The following is a 13,938-nucleotide window of genomic DNA, read 5'->3' on the forward strand; positions in this document are numbered from 1 at the left end:
CACAGTTGTAATCAATTTTAATCAATCAAGGTTCAGTATTAGTGGTTTTTAATTCCATTTAGCCTAGCACCTTCAACAATGTTGCCAGCGTACACTAGTTCACTGGTCTATGAACACTTGAAAAGGGCAACTAGAATTTCCAGGGACAGCCATGAGATTTTGCTAACATGCAGCACGTATGGTACCCCAAAAGACCAGCTAGCAATCACATGAAATAGCCTCTGTATCAAAACAAAGAGTACCCAACAGTGTTGACAAGTTAAAAAAAAACCAAAACTGGAGTTGTTCTACTTATTGACAGGAAAACAGTCAAAAAGCTAAACACTCAAGGGGTGAATAAGCTAACAGTTCTCTCTGGAGCTGTGAGACATTCCTTATGAATATTAATGTATGGGAAAAACCCTAACCATCTGAAATGATACCATATCTTATGAAATAAAATTATAGGACACACGTTGAAATGTAATTGGTTATGTGAAGACAATAAGGAGGTATGTAAGGAGTCAGTTTCTTCTTACTACTCTTAGGCATTAAAACAATTAAAATACCCAGGAGAAAGTCAACTTCATTTTAGTGTGCCAGCAGTAACTGACTTAACCTGCACTCTCTGTCAGGTTAGAATATTGCATCAAACCACTCCAGCTGATAGTGGTTTTCATTAATATCACTCTTCATTCAGGTATATCCAAGCACAAAGTAAACTGAGGCAGCAACACAGGGTTTGAAAATGCAGGAAGGGCCTGTGACAAGGGTGACCCATCTGGTGACTCAGCAGGACTTTCCCTGCAAGCTCTTCCCCTACAAGGGAGGGCAGGAAATTTCAAAAGAATGTGTTCATACCAAACACAGCTATGAGTTATGATTTAAAGCAAAGTCACATGCCCACAGATAGCTAGGCCAGCAGAGTAAACTGGCAGTGAACCCATAACACACACAAAATTAATCTCTTCTCCACAAGAAGCTGGCCATTGCAACCCAGCACCCATCAACACTGTTGGTGCCTACCAATGAGCTCTACCATTAAGTCAAGCATGGAGGCTATACCATAACTGTTTGTCATTTAAGTACTCCTATGTTTGACTAGAAATAATGTAGATCACATTTTTGGAACATGATTAATGAACAGGACTCAAAATTTCAGCCCATACAGTAGCTGTGGATAAATAAGAAGTTCTGTATAATAACACACCCAGGATAGCCTATTCTTGGCAGAAAAAACTCTCTATCGCTAACAAAATTTTCTGAAAATAACAATACACAAGAGCAACTACATAGCATTAGACCCCCAGAGGCATGCCTAATATGATAGCCCCTCTCTGATAGAAGTCTGTGGAAGAGTAAGAGAACCAGACACACACAGCAGATGCACTCCAGTAACAAACTCGGCCACTTATTTATGTGATAGATCTTCTGAGCCAAACGTGCTGCCTTCATGTTTAACAAACAATAATTCATTTTTCTGCACAGCACCTCAGAGATCAGCATCTTAACATGCAGTTCTGAGTTCACCACCTGATAATTTGCGGAACACCTTAAAAGAATTCAAGGAGACAAAAACAAGTGACAAAGAACCCTAGTTTCACATTCACCTTCTTCATGCATCCATATCACTCACAATTTTAGAGGCTTTCACCACTTCTCTCCTTCCCTTTCCCCCTAACTCATTCCCCTCTGTGCTTTTTCACACGCTACTGTATTTTTATGAGGCCTGGAGAAAGGATCCAGAGCTGCACAGCATTTGCCACATCAGCATACCATGGATACATGTAGCAACATAATAACAATCTCTGGGTTTGCCCCGTACTACTTCCATAACAATTCCTACTGTTTCATTTCTTCGACTGTAGTAGCACATTTTCAGATAGCCATCTAACACCAAGACCCTGTTCCTAAGGAGAGCTTTTTGCCTGCTATTTCACCACTCAGGTACCACAGAATCATATAAATTGGAAAAAGACCTTTAAGATCATTGAGTCCAACTGTAAACCTAACACTGCCAAGTCCACCATTAAAACTTGTCCCTAAGTGCAAGATCTATGAGTTTGTTACATATCTCCAGGGATGGAGACTCAATCACTTCCGTGGGCAGCCTGTTCCAATGCTTGACAACCCTTTTGGTGAAGGAAGTTTTCCCAATGTCCAATCTAAACGTCTCCTGGCCATGCCTTCACTCGTACAGCTTACAGACAAGTGACTGACATTCCTGTTCTAACCATTTAGTTTCATTATTGTTAGGTGCTTCACCTTGTCTGCACTTGGCACTCAGCTTTGAGTATGTTAGCAGCAGCAAGATTTGCCATCTGACTCTTCACTCTTCTCCAGATCATTTACGAGTATTTTGGAGAGTACAAGCTCACAAGCCCAACACAGATGCCTCCGCTGTGAAAATAAGCAAGCTACTCCTACCTTCTGCTTTGCACCTTGGCCGACTACCCTGCCACAGCAGAACCCACCTTTCCACTCCACAGCCATTGAACTCTTCTGAAAACCTTCGGTGAAGAATGTTTCAAAAGAGGGCTTGAAAAACCAATCACACTGACTGAATGTCCCAACTATACAGTGGTTCTTATAAATCTATCAAACTCCACTGAAGCCAGTAACTCACTGCTAACAAGGTCCTAATAACCAGTTCTAGTTTTCAGCTATTACTCTAAACCAGCTGAACTGTCAATCACCCAGCCAAAACAATTTGCAGTTTTGCACACAAAAAAGAAGTAACAAGCCCTAGAACCGACATGGCAATTTCTTTCAAGTTAAAAGCAAAAGAACTTCACTTTCCTTCCAATGTATCTAAAAACAAAACAGCAATTTGGTTAACCACAAGTATTACAGCCTTCCCACGATAAGGCTAGCTTCAAATCACTGAAAAATAATTACTAAGATGGCTTCTGTTGATTTAAAAGCATATAGTGATTTCCTTTTCACTGACTATATTCATTTGGCTGATTCATTTTACACAAAGAAAAACAAACCAGTCATTTAACTGTTCTTCAGTGAACAGTTTTCTGCCAACCGACATGAAGGGAAACCCACGACACAGGAGAGCTACCAACTCTGTATTCAGTCTTAAGAGCAGGGGTTTCACACGTCTGCATTTTTCCCCAGGGGGTGGGGAGGAGTTGAGTTTTCATTGACTTGAACAATATTTATTTCGTCCAGTTTTCAAGGGGAAATGCCTGCCTTCAAGAGTTTCATTACTACAGTCAGGTCTCAAGCTAATTGCTTAATGGGAAGGTATGTTAACTATAACTTTTACCAAATAAAACCTTAACAGAAGTAGGCTAACAGAGAAATTACTTGGCTACCTACAGCTGTTTGAATTACTGATTTTAATCAAATACCTTGAGTTATCATGTGGTTTTCTTCTAATTATTTAGTTTCAGCACTTACCTTTGTTCAAGCTATTCATCTGCAGTTCAGAACCTTGTAATAGGTTATATAGCTCATTTAAGGGTTGAGCTGCCTGCATTTTACCTCTTCACTGATAAAAGAAAAATTAATGTCCCCAAAACTTTTAACAAGCCTGTCCATTCCACAGGTAAACCTTCTTCCTCCCAAACCACCTCTTACTGCTAATAAAAGGTTTACTGGATGGTCTGATGAAAACAAGGAATGCCAGTGAAGAACACTACAGCTTGAGGGCATGGTCGATCTTAAGTCTTCCCTTTGCAAACCCCCACCGTCACTAGCTGTGAAAGGTCCCAGTGATGCTGGGCTTTGTTCCTTTACTGTCTTGTAAGTCTTGCATTACCATTTCTACAATTTTCTTTCAAGTTTTTTCTGCTAGATGTGTCAGCTCTCACCTTCAGCGTAAAAAACACATCTTGCACTTCTTTTTCTGATTCCCAGTCTTTCTGTACTGTTTTCTCCATGCCGTCATTACCCTCTTTCCAAATACCTACTCGTTCTCTTGTTTTCTGCATATAGTCTTGAGTTCTCTCCTTTTTCATCCTACTCAGTTGCACAGTCAGTAACACACGAGGCATTGTCAAGAGCTGCTCTCTCAAGAAGGAACACAGAACTCCATGTGCATAAGAGAACTGTAATTTAGGTTCTCCAAACCTATGTGTGGAGCTTGGAGGAGAGGAAGGGCCAATACAGGTATAAAATTTCACACCAATTTTGAGGGGGGCAGGAGAGAGGAAGACGGTCTTGAAGATACTCTTTGCCGCTTCAAGATAGCAGCTTCCTCCTCCCTCCCAGAAAGACAGTATCCTTCCCCTTGCCCAGCTTAGTCCCTGATCTCCCTTCCCAGGGCTTCCCCACCCTATGGCACCTCCAGTGCTCCCCCCTCCTCTCTTCCATGGGGAATGTGGAAACCTCTCCCCAGCTGCTGAGCTGCTCCATCTACCACTCCTTGTCAGCTGCCTCTCTGCAGTGCATACATCTGATTCCCAGACCCACCTCACGCTGTGCAGAGCGGCTAACAGAAGCAGCCGGCAGGCAGCAGTGGAGGGGACTGCTGAACAGCTGCTTTCCGCACAGGCCTGGGACACTGGCTAGGACAGCTGTTTTTATGATTTATTAAGCTTATTGTAGCATCACATTATTGTGACTACATTCCAACAATTGTCTCCAAATATTTACAGGCAGAGCTACTTGGCATTAATTACCAACTGGTTTAAGAAAATAAAATAAAATTAAACCTCTGATATCCTGACACCTACTCATTCAGTACCACAACCTCCTGAATGATGACCAATAGAGCAAGAGGCAAGTAATGGCATATGTGAAGATCCCAAAAGGCACTTTTTCAGCTGAAGCTTACTTGACTACTAGCATGTAGCCAAACCTACTAAGCTACAGCAGATCTAGGTGTTTTACCATTTTTAGCTTTTAATCGAAATATTACATGAAAGCAATAAATTTTCATTGAAACCTGGAAGATCACAGACTGTGTAAAATAAAACTTCTATCCTATTTCAGATTTCATTTAAGCCTCAGGTTTTATTTCAGACTATGATTCACATCTGCTGTCTTCTCCTTGCATGAACTACTGCCCCATCACTTCTCAGTTGCATTAATGCTGAAGTTCATCCTAGAAATTTTTCACATGTAAAGATTTCAGCTTTAACTTAAAACCACAAAACATTCCCTCAAGATTTAAAGAAAACTCTCAGTTTGACCAAAACAAACACATTATGACGCATACTTCTTTCTCCAAGTTGCAAATACAACAATTAATAGTTTAAATGACAGTTCTCACACATGCTTTCCATTTTCCCCTCAAAGGAACCACCACACAAATAAAAAGCAGGTATTCAGCTTGTCTTGTTGCTGTAGCACATTTCAGTCTATCCATGTTATCCTGTAAAAATTACTGTAAGGACATTAGCCAGCTACCTGGAACCTCATTTTACCTTCAGGTTTTGTGCACCAAGCAAGCCATATAACCAGTAACAAACAGTGGAGTCAAACAGGAGCAACTATTTTGAAACCACGGATCTTGTGTAACCTGAAATGCATTTACAGCAATTTAAAACATCTTCTACTCAGTGGAAGTAGCTTACCTGAAGGACAGGCACTTTTTGTGGTGTGTTTTGTGGTGACTGGTGAAGCTGTGCCCAAGGCTGATGATGAGGATGTGGAGGTGGTGAAGACTGATGATGTATCCCTGGGTGAGGCTGCATGGGAGGACAGGTTGGCATTTGCTGTTGAAAAGACTGCTGTTGACTAGGAAGCTGCTGGCCAGATATTAGTCGCTCTTGTATTGCTTGTGGATCTGCAAGGCCAACACCTGGACAACCATTTGGTCTCATGTGCCCACCCATCTCCCGTGGTGCTGAAGACATACCCATAAATGGACGATTCTGTTGCATGTTTCGGGGGCCCATATTCCTTTGTCCAATTCCCATGGCACCAGGGGGCTGGTGTGACGGCTGAGGATGGGGTATATTTGGATAACTGCCAACTTCCATTGGTATTCCAGCACTACCAGGTCTAACCTGCGGAGGAGGTGTACCTGCTGGATTACTCATTGCTTTCATAGGTGACATGGGAGGTGGAGAGGCATAAGTTCCCTGAGGCTGTGAAGGGTGCATAGTTTGCGTGTTCATTTGGTTAAGTGAGCCACTAGGGTGGATGGGTTGCTGGTGCATTAGTCCTTGACCACTGTTTGATGGAAATCCGACAGCATTTGAGTATCTTGGTACAGATTGATTCATTGGAGTGTTATTTGTAAGGCCTAAATTCTGATTCATCCCTGTATTATTAACTAATCCCTGATTAAGGTTACTGTAAGGATATCGAGAATACTGCCCTGAGTTGTTTATAGTAGGTGAGGGTACCGTCTGGCTCCGAGAACTAAAATTAAGTGTTTGCGGCCTAACAGCACCCTGCTGGGGAGGATTAGGGGAGAATCTGGGACTGTGGGCTACTGATTCTCCATGGATAGCAGTGGGGGGATGGTGGTGAAATTGTTGGACTGAATGTCGCAAAGAAGGTGCCATACTGGGATTCTGCTGGGGCACATGAGACAAGTGGCCAGGTCCTGAGGTGGCAATGAAAGGGTTTCCCTGATTGAGGCCTTCTTGGCCTTGAGAGAACTGGTTCATCCTCTGCTGTTGTGGCTGACCATGCTGCTGCATTGCAAAATCACCACGAGCCATGTAGTTTCCCATCTGCTGCATGTGCTGAGGATGGCCCTGCCCAGGGGGTCCGGAGGGCGCCTGTGGTGGCTGTGTCGGTTGCGGCTGCTGCTGCTGCTGTTGCTGCTGGTATGGTGCTCTTATCTGGTCTGGCACTTGAACTGCCCGTGGTCCCCACATGGAGCCACTGTCTACGAAGGGTTGCCCGTGTCTTTCGTTCTGCATGCTGGGATAGACTCCCATTTGACCACCAGCACCACTGCCGTGAGGAACCTGAGGAACTGGAGGGTTGTGATACTGTGAATGAGGAGACGCTATACCATTCCCAGGGGCATTGCTTATCATCCTGTTTGGCTGATCCATCAGGTGCATTTTCTGCTGTTCGTATTGATTATAGTGATCAAAATGGGTCAACTTGGCTTGATTTTGATTTGCAGGGGGATGATGAAGAGATGACTGTAAAGAGGGAAATCCTTGATCCATGGGCATTTGCTGCCCCATAGGATTTACTGTATTTTCAGGATATCCACATTCTCCAAGACCTTCCAACCCTTCACTAAAAATATTCCCATCTTCTCCAAACAGACTCATCATTCCTGGATCTGCCATCTTTTTTCAGCACACAGCTCCTCGGAGCTACAACTAGAATGCTAGTCTGTGCTTCACCTCGGCGAGGTGTTTTGTCCTCAAAGCCTTTAATCCTCAACTAATCTCCTTCATGTCATTCCATATTTCCTTAATTCTTTTGGACCACGCAGTGTCAGGCAAGTCTGGTTACTGCTCCTAGAAAAAGCGGGGGAAGGGGGAGAAAGAGAGGAAGATATTGAAATAAATAATGTCAGGCAATATAAAGAAAACATACTTGACTTTTTCAGACAATGCTACCTAGTTTCAGCCCCTGAGATACATCTTAAAAATCTATTTCACTTTACGAAGGACTCATTAGCTTTATCAGAAGCTTTATTGTGATAGAGAGTTAGGAAACTAGCAAAACACTAGCCTTAACCTTAAATTAATCCATTCACTACACTTCCTAGTGCTCCTTTCTTGGGTGGAACAGAACAAAAGAACACAACATGCAGCAGCAGCAGCTGCCACAGCAGGTAGGCAGATGTATGAATATAGCCAAGCAGCCCATCTGCTGAACTAAAGCCCTGAAAACGCTCTAGTTACCAACAGCATGTCCTTAACCTTATTCCCTTGAGCTGCGTAATCAGATGAGCAAGCAGAAGCACCAAGTCCTACAACAGACTGAAGTTAGTTATACAGACAACTGATTTTTCAAACGCACACAGAGATGACCCTCTAAAACATACCAAATTCCAAGACTTAGCATTTAGGAAGGAAAGAAAAAAAATATTTCTTTTTTTTTAAACACACAGGTTATGTTAATTTTAATGAAGTTATAAACTGAAAGACATGATGATTCTTCCCATTCAAGCAAAATTATATGCTCATTTTGTGTAAAAAAAATAAATTCAAAAGCTTCATTCTATGATAGGGTAGGTTTCTCATTCCATAACCTAATTTCTCTCCTGATGATAACAGGAACACTATCACTGGAGTTCATTACTCATCCTCAGACAATCATGCTACTAACTGCAACTACAGCACTTTATTAGACCACACTGAAGTTCTGCCCCCTCCAGAATTATAATCCTGAAAACTCACTCAGGAGAATTAGTAATGGCAAAAGAATTTCACAAAATGCTAACCTAATAACATACACACTTGGACTTGGAAAAAAGAAAAAAGCAACACATAGTAATAGTGCAGATTCAGAAAATTTCCCCATTTACGTTTTTCACAGGGAAGACTGGTATTTCCAAAATGCATCCCACATCCTCTCCCCACAACAACTCCAAAGATTTTGTTTGGATCTGCTTATTATGAACTAGTCTAACGCTATCTTTTCTACTTAAGATCAGAATTTTAAATGCTATGTCTTGTATCTCAAAATAAACTTTTAAGACAATAGTCAAGGAAGCCCATCCACGTAGCAAATAAAACCAACTGGGTTTGCATCTTTGTTGTGATTCAGTAGCAACTGTACTTGCAGACACCAACTTGCCCTTAACCAGTGATCAAAGAAAAGATTTACAAGTCTGTACATTCACATCTCGCATTCTGCTGTCGAGAAGGGATGCTTTCAGTCACTTTGGATGCAAAATGCCAGGCCGGCCTATTTCAATTGAAGGTGATTTGTCCCAGACAAGTTTTAGGGGGTAAATATCAGCACATTTATTACACTTCTTGTAGCCATTGTCAGGAGGACCTTCTACAGTATGAAGCAGAGGGCAAGAGGAAAAGCACAAGCATTTATCACTCCTCTTAAAATAGCATTTGAATGTCACCTTTAAAACCACACTCTTAAATCTCTTTAGCGCTCAGCTGGGATATTAACACTTGTATTTCTAAATCACTTGGGGGTAAATTCCTATAAGCCATCTACATATCTCTGTTATCTATTTGATTTAGTTTTCTTTATTAAGCAGAAGCCATCTGTAATATTTTCCACCTCAATCAGTTTATTAAAGCACAGTATAAGGAAGTTCCAACAAGGCAAGAAGGAGCCTTCTTCACCAAAGCAAGCTTTTGGTATTAAGACTGCTCCAGAGCAGACCACACTGTTGTGGTGAAGATGCCCACAGTGATTTAAGATTGCTGGAGGATTTCAGACACGGCTACCTCTGTTGATGCACACTGCCATCAGAAACCGGCAAAGCTGGAAATCAGTGTGCACTGAGAGTCTCCATCTAACAGAAAAGTCTCTTTGCTTGAAAATGCTAAAAAGCATACTGCACAGATACTGTTACCTCCCAACCACTGACATAATCTGGGCAATGTCAAACTTGAGCCAAGTAGAGAATGCCACCGGTCAGAAAACCTATTTACAGCCACAGAATTATGAACAGGTAAGAATTTTCACTCGTTTTATTATGTAAGTCATGCCTACTAAAATAACGATTTTTGAAGACAAGCATGCTCTACTCTTCTCAAGCACTAATGAAACTTTGCAATAAAAATATCTTGAGTCTACATAAAAGAATTACCTTTGCTATCTGTTATAGACAAGCTAAGACAGCATCTCCAGAAACAAGGTTACAAGCATCCAGCACACATTTGAATCTTACTGCTTCGTTTACTGTTTTTCAGCTGACAGGCTTCCAATAAAATTCAGGCCAGAACTGGCCACTGGCAAGAATCAACATAATCTAACAGTAGTTACAACCTTCTACTATATCCAGAAAACCAAAACAAAACAGGGTAAGGGTTTTGTTTAATTAAACACACCTTATTTCTGCCCAGCTGACTCCATCCCCATTTGCAGGTTTGGGCTAGGGACTGTCCCTTACAATGAAGGAGACGTGCTATGGTCTTAGCATTCAACGGGCTTCCCAAGCACATACACTTTTAAAAGAAAAGTAACTTCTAAGTTTATGATAGTCTGTACACAAACAAATCTGTCATCTAAATTAAGAGCAAAACCACAGTTTGCCACTATTTATGATTTTAGTTCTGAATTTTTATCTAAATGTGCATCGATTCCAGGTTTGAGATGTTAAACCTAAAGCTATTAGGTTTGAAACACAGCATGAGAATGTGTTTGCGAAGATATCTCAAAATTGTAGTAGTATTTGTTTAGATTTAAGTTTGGCCTTAAATTTAATGACCATGGCCCTTTACAGTCAGTTGTGCTCTTGCCAAACCTTCTACTTCCCCAAATAAAAGTCACACCTCTGATGTGATACAAGGACAACAGTACATGTTAAAGAACGAAAGACAGCAGCAGTTACAGCCTGATCAAAATAAATTAACCAACGTTTTGATAAGAAAACAGTCGATACTGGATTTACCTAATAAGCTCACAACCTTCTACACTAACAGGATAGATTTCTTCCAGATATTTAAGCAAGTCATGAGAGTCACAGCTTTAAGTTGCAATCATTTCTTTCCTTCTTTCACTACAAGTGATGTATTTTCTCTGCATAAATCCTCAAGGTTGGTCAAACCCCCCCCCCAACCCCAAAAGAAATCCCCCACACAAAGAAAGCAGCATCTTCGGGGTTTTTTTTAATTTATTATTTAAGACTGCCTAGACAACCTATTTCTGTTCAAAGCAATGGTATGATCCCAACTACCCAGACACAGCCAATTGTTTAACAACCCTGTTACCTCAACAGACAAAGCTTAAATTTACTCCAGTCTGCAACATTCCAGTCCTAAATAACTAGATCTCAAATTAAGTAGTAGTTAACGACTGCTCAACTTAATATTTCAGAGCTATGTGGACTCAGTAGCCTTGGGCAGCTTCCCACTTTTATGAGTGGAACTAAACTGGCTGCTGCATACGCATAATCTGATCTCAGGCTGCAAACACTAAAACTTGAACTTTATTAGTCTTGCTCCCAAAGCAGCAGAACCAGGCAGTCAAGACCAGGAAGCAGCAAGGGCAGCACATGCCCTCCACAACACCATCCTCACATTCTGCCGTTCAGAAGAACTTCTTGTAAATGAACAGGTTCCTTGAATCAACTATCAATCATTAGATACAAGAAATTTAGCAGCATTTCTCAATGGCCATGCAGCAAGTAAACTAAATAAACAGAACATGAGATGGCAGCTAATATCAACTGCTTCAAGCTTTGAAGTGAGATGTGTCACGCAAAGTTGGTATTTTTACAGCTATTAGTTGGTATCTCAGACAAAACTCTTAAGTACTTGACAAAAACACAAACAAAACAGTTACTCAGGTAAAGGAACTATGCACCTACAAACCAATACAATAAACCCTGCAAATACCATGCTATTTTGAAGAATTAGGCTAAAAAGACCTCTCATGTTAAAAACCAAAGCCATGCCAAAGGTTATTTTGAGACAGGAGCCTCAAAATGTAGGATTAAACATTAGGCTACTAAATCTGCATTTAAACATTGCGTATTTAAACTGCTTTTCAAAACTGCTAAGCTCCTGCTGGCTGTTAGGGGTAGTAATTTAAGCATTTGCCACATGGAAGTAGATGACACAAATGACAGCAATTAAAGTCACATTCTTATTTTATGAACAAAGTTGGAAGAAAACATCCACCAAAAACTTCATAAACGCTTGTAACACCCTGACAACACAGGAAAAGTCATGCCAAAACGTTCAAATTGGGGAAGATCGCTGATGAGACTTCTACCTTTCAGCTTATTTACCTACTGAGCGAACAGCACTGCTGATGCCAGGACAGTTATGCAAGTGCCTGACCTCGTCCGTGGGAAGCACGCCTAGTCTCCTGTGTGTTTTAATGCTTAGTTCTCATTGCTGTCACAGACAACTCTTCATGCATGGTACATTCCTCCTGCATATAGATTTGCCAAAATGTAACAGCAGATCTGTAAAGCAATCACAACGTGATTTCTGACCATAGCTTGCAAAGAAACTTGGTTATCTGAACACTTAAAGATGCTTTTTCCCCCCCTTCATATAGAATGCTTTCCTGGTATATGCTTCACACAGTACAGCTGTGTTAAAAATTAAGTCCATATAGTTTGTATCAGATCAAAGGATGGCAGGACTCTTGTTCCCCGCTGCCCCAGGAGAGACAGGACTTGTAAGGATGAAAAGAATAACCTCCTGCACGTCAGGAATATTCTGCCTTCAGTGGGAAGAGTCAGCAAACACGGTATAAGCATTTCTGAAAAGTTTAATTTCACACCTATCTTAGTAAAAATCAGTTAGTTCTTCACAGAAACATATCCTTACAGAAGCGTGCAGTGGCAAATTTAAGGCAGTCAATCTCTCTTGTTAGACTAAGAATTGAGGAAGGGGAGTGGGAGCAAAAACGTCACGTGCCTTTCCTCAAAAGTCACAGTTTTTGCGTTATGTGCAGTGAGCTAAATGCCTTGAATGCTATTTAGTAACATCTTTTGGGCAAGAAATCCATGAACTCCTAAATTTCCCATACAATAGTCAAGCAGAAGCCAGACTGCATTTTATTTCCTTAATGCATGATGTCCTTTGGCAAAGAACAGGCTTTTACAGAGGCAACTGAGGGCACATCAGCCTTCGAATATTTGGCAGCTTGTTGCTGTCAAGCAGCTGATGCAGGAATGACCAGCTAGAGTTCAGCCTGTGCCACACATTTGGAAACAATATCCTACGTCATTCAAGTTCACAGAAGCTCTGACACGAGACCACAACAGCATCATGTAGGAGTCTCTGAAGCAAACCTACCAAGCCTCGTTGTTACATCATATGCTCCCACTGCAAATGACTTCTGCATTCGCCGTACCAGCTGGGTACTGTTTTTCTTAACATGGGGCACTGCTAATTTTAAGTCAGCACCTATAATGCTAAATAAGAAGCCTCAGCATGTCTTTCCAGTCCAACAGAAAAAGTGGAAAGTTTATAGCCATTTATTACAAGCATGTATTTAGAAGTTTTTAATGAGGTAACCAGAGAATTTTTTTTTTACATTTAAGTACATTACAAACATGAGCTGGGAGGAGAGGGAACAAGCCTAAGCCAGAAACACTTAAGTTTTAGTGCTACGCTGCCTGGAATTTTAAGTGGCCTTTTTTGGTCATATGACCACCCTCTCTCCCAATGTAAGTTTAAAATACAGATGCAAGGAGGCGTTTTATCTAAAAATAGTCCTAGATAAGCAAGAGAAACAACCACAGTCGGAAAAATATTTCAGGAATACTCTTTAAAATATTTGATAACAGTGTTACCTTGCAAATAACTGTCTAAAACGGGAACGGCGACCCATCTAACATGACCCCAGTGAGCTCTGGCCACCAGCAGCGCTGCCCGCCGAGGGGACACGGGTTGTGGTTCCGGGGGACCAGCAGCCAGCCCCAGGCCCTGCCAGCAGTATGGCCCACTGAGGGGACACGGGTTGTGGTTCTGGGGAGCCAGCAGCCAGCCCCAGGCCCCGCCAGCAGTATGGCCCACTGAGGGGACACGGGTTGTGGTTCTGGGGAGCCAGCAGCCGGCCCCAGGCCCCGCCAGCAGCACGCCCAGGCAGGGCCGGGGGGAGGTGGCGGTGTCAGGGAGAAGACTCACATTGCTGCCATCAGTCACTACGAGATCTCCCAGCAATTACCTTCTCTTACGAAGCCGACACTAAACCGGCCCGGGGATTCAAGAGGTGGGGCCAGCGGCGACCCGCTGAGGCACTGAAAAAACACCCCTCGCAACTGATTACTCTTGTTAAGGGCCGTGCTTTTTGTGCACCTACTGCAGTTGTCACTGATTAACCAACTGATCTGGCAATTTCCTACATTCTTTTGCATTTTAAAAGGATCTGAGAGGCCGGGAGTCATCCCTTTTCATATTCCAGGGGGAAGGGGAGGCTGCACCC

General features: G+C 42.0%; 1 protein-coding gene across 8 annotated transcripts in view; it reads right to left on the bottom strand.

Annotated features, from left to right (window-relative positions):
• CHD7 (chromodomain helicase DNA binding protein 7) overlaps positions 1 to 13,938 on the bottom strand; it is a 132,405-nt gene that overhangs the window by 81,643 nt on the left and 36,824 nt on the right. For all 8 annotated transcript variants that reach the window (XM_037379561.1, XM_037379558.1, XM_037379560.1 and 5 more), the window contains one exon: positions 5,511 to 7,370. In XM_037379561.1, coding sequence (XP_037235458.1) covers positions 5,511 to 7,196 — 1,686 coding nt within the window. In that variant the 5' untranslated portion in view covers positions 7,197 to 7,370. The remainder of the gene's footprint in view (positions 1 to 5,510; positions 7,371 to 13,938) is intronic.

This window comes from Falco rusticolus, chromosome 3, assembly GCF_015220075.1.
Source record: "Falco rusticolus isolate bFalRus1 chromosome 3, bFalRus1.pri, whole genome shotgun sequence".
NCBI lineage: Eukaryota > Metazoa > Chordata > Aves > Falconiformes > Falconidae > Falco > Falco rusticolus.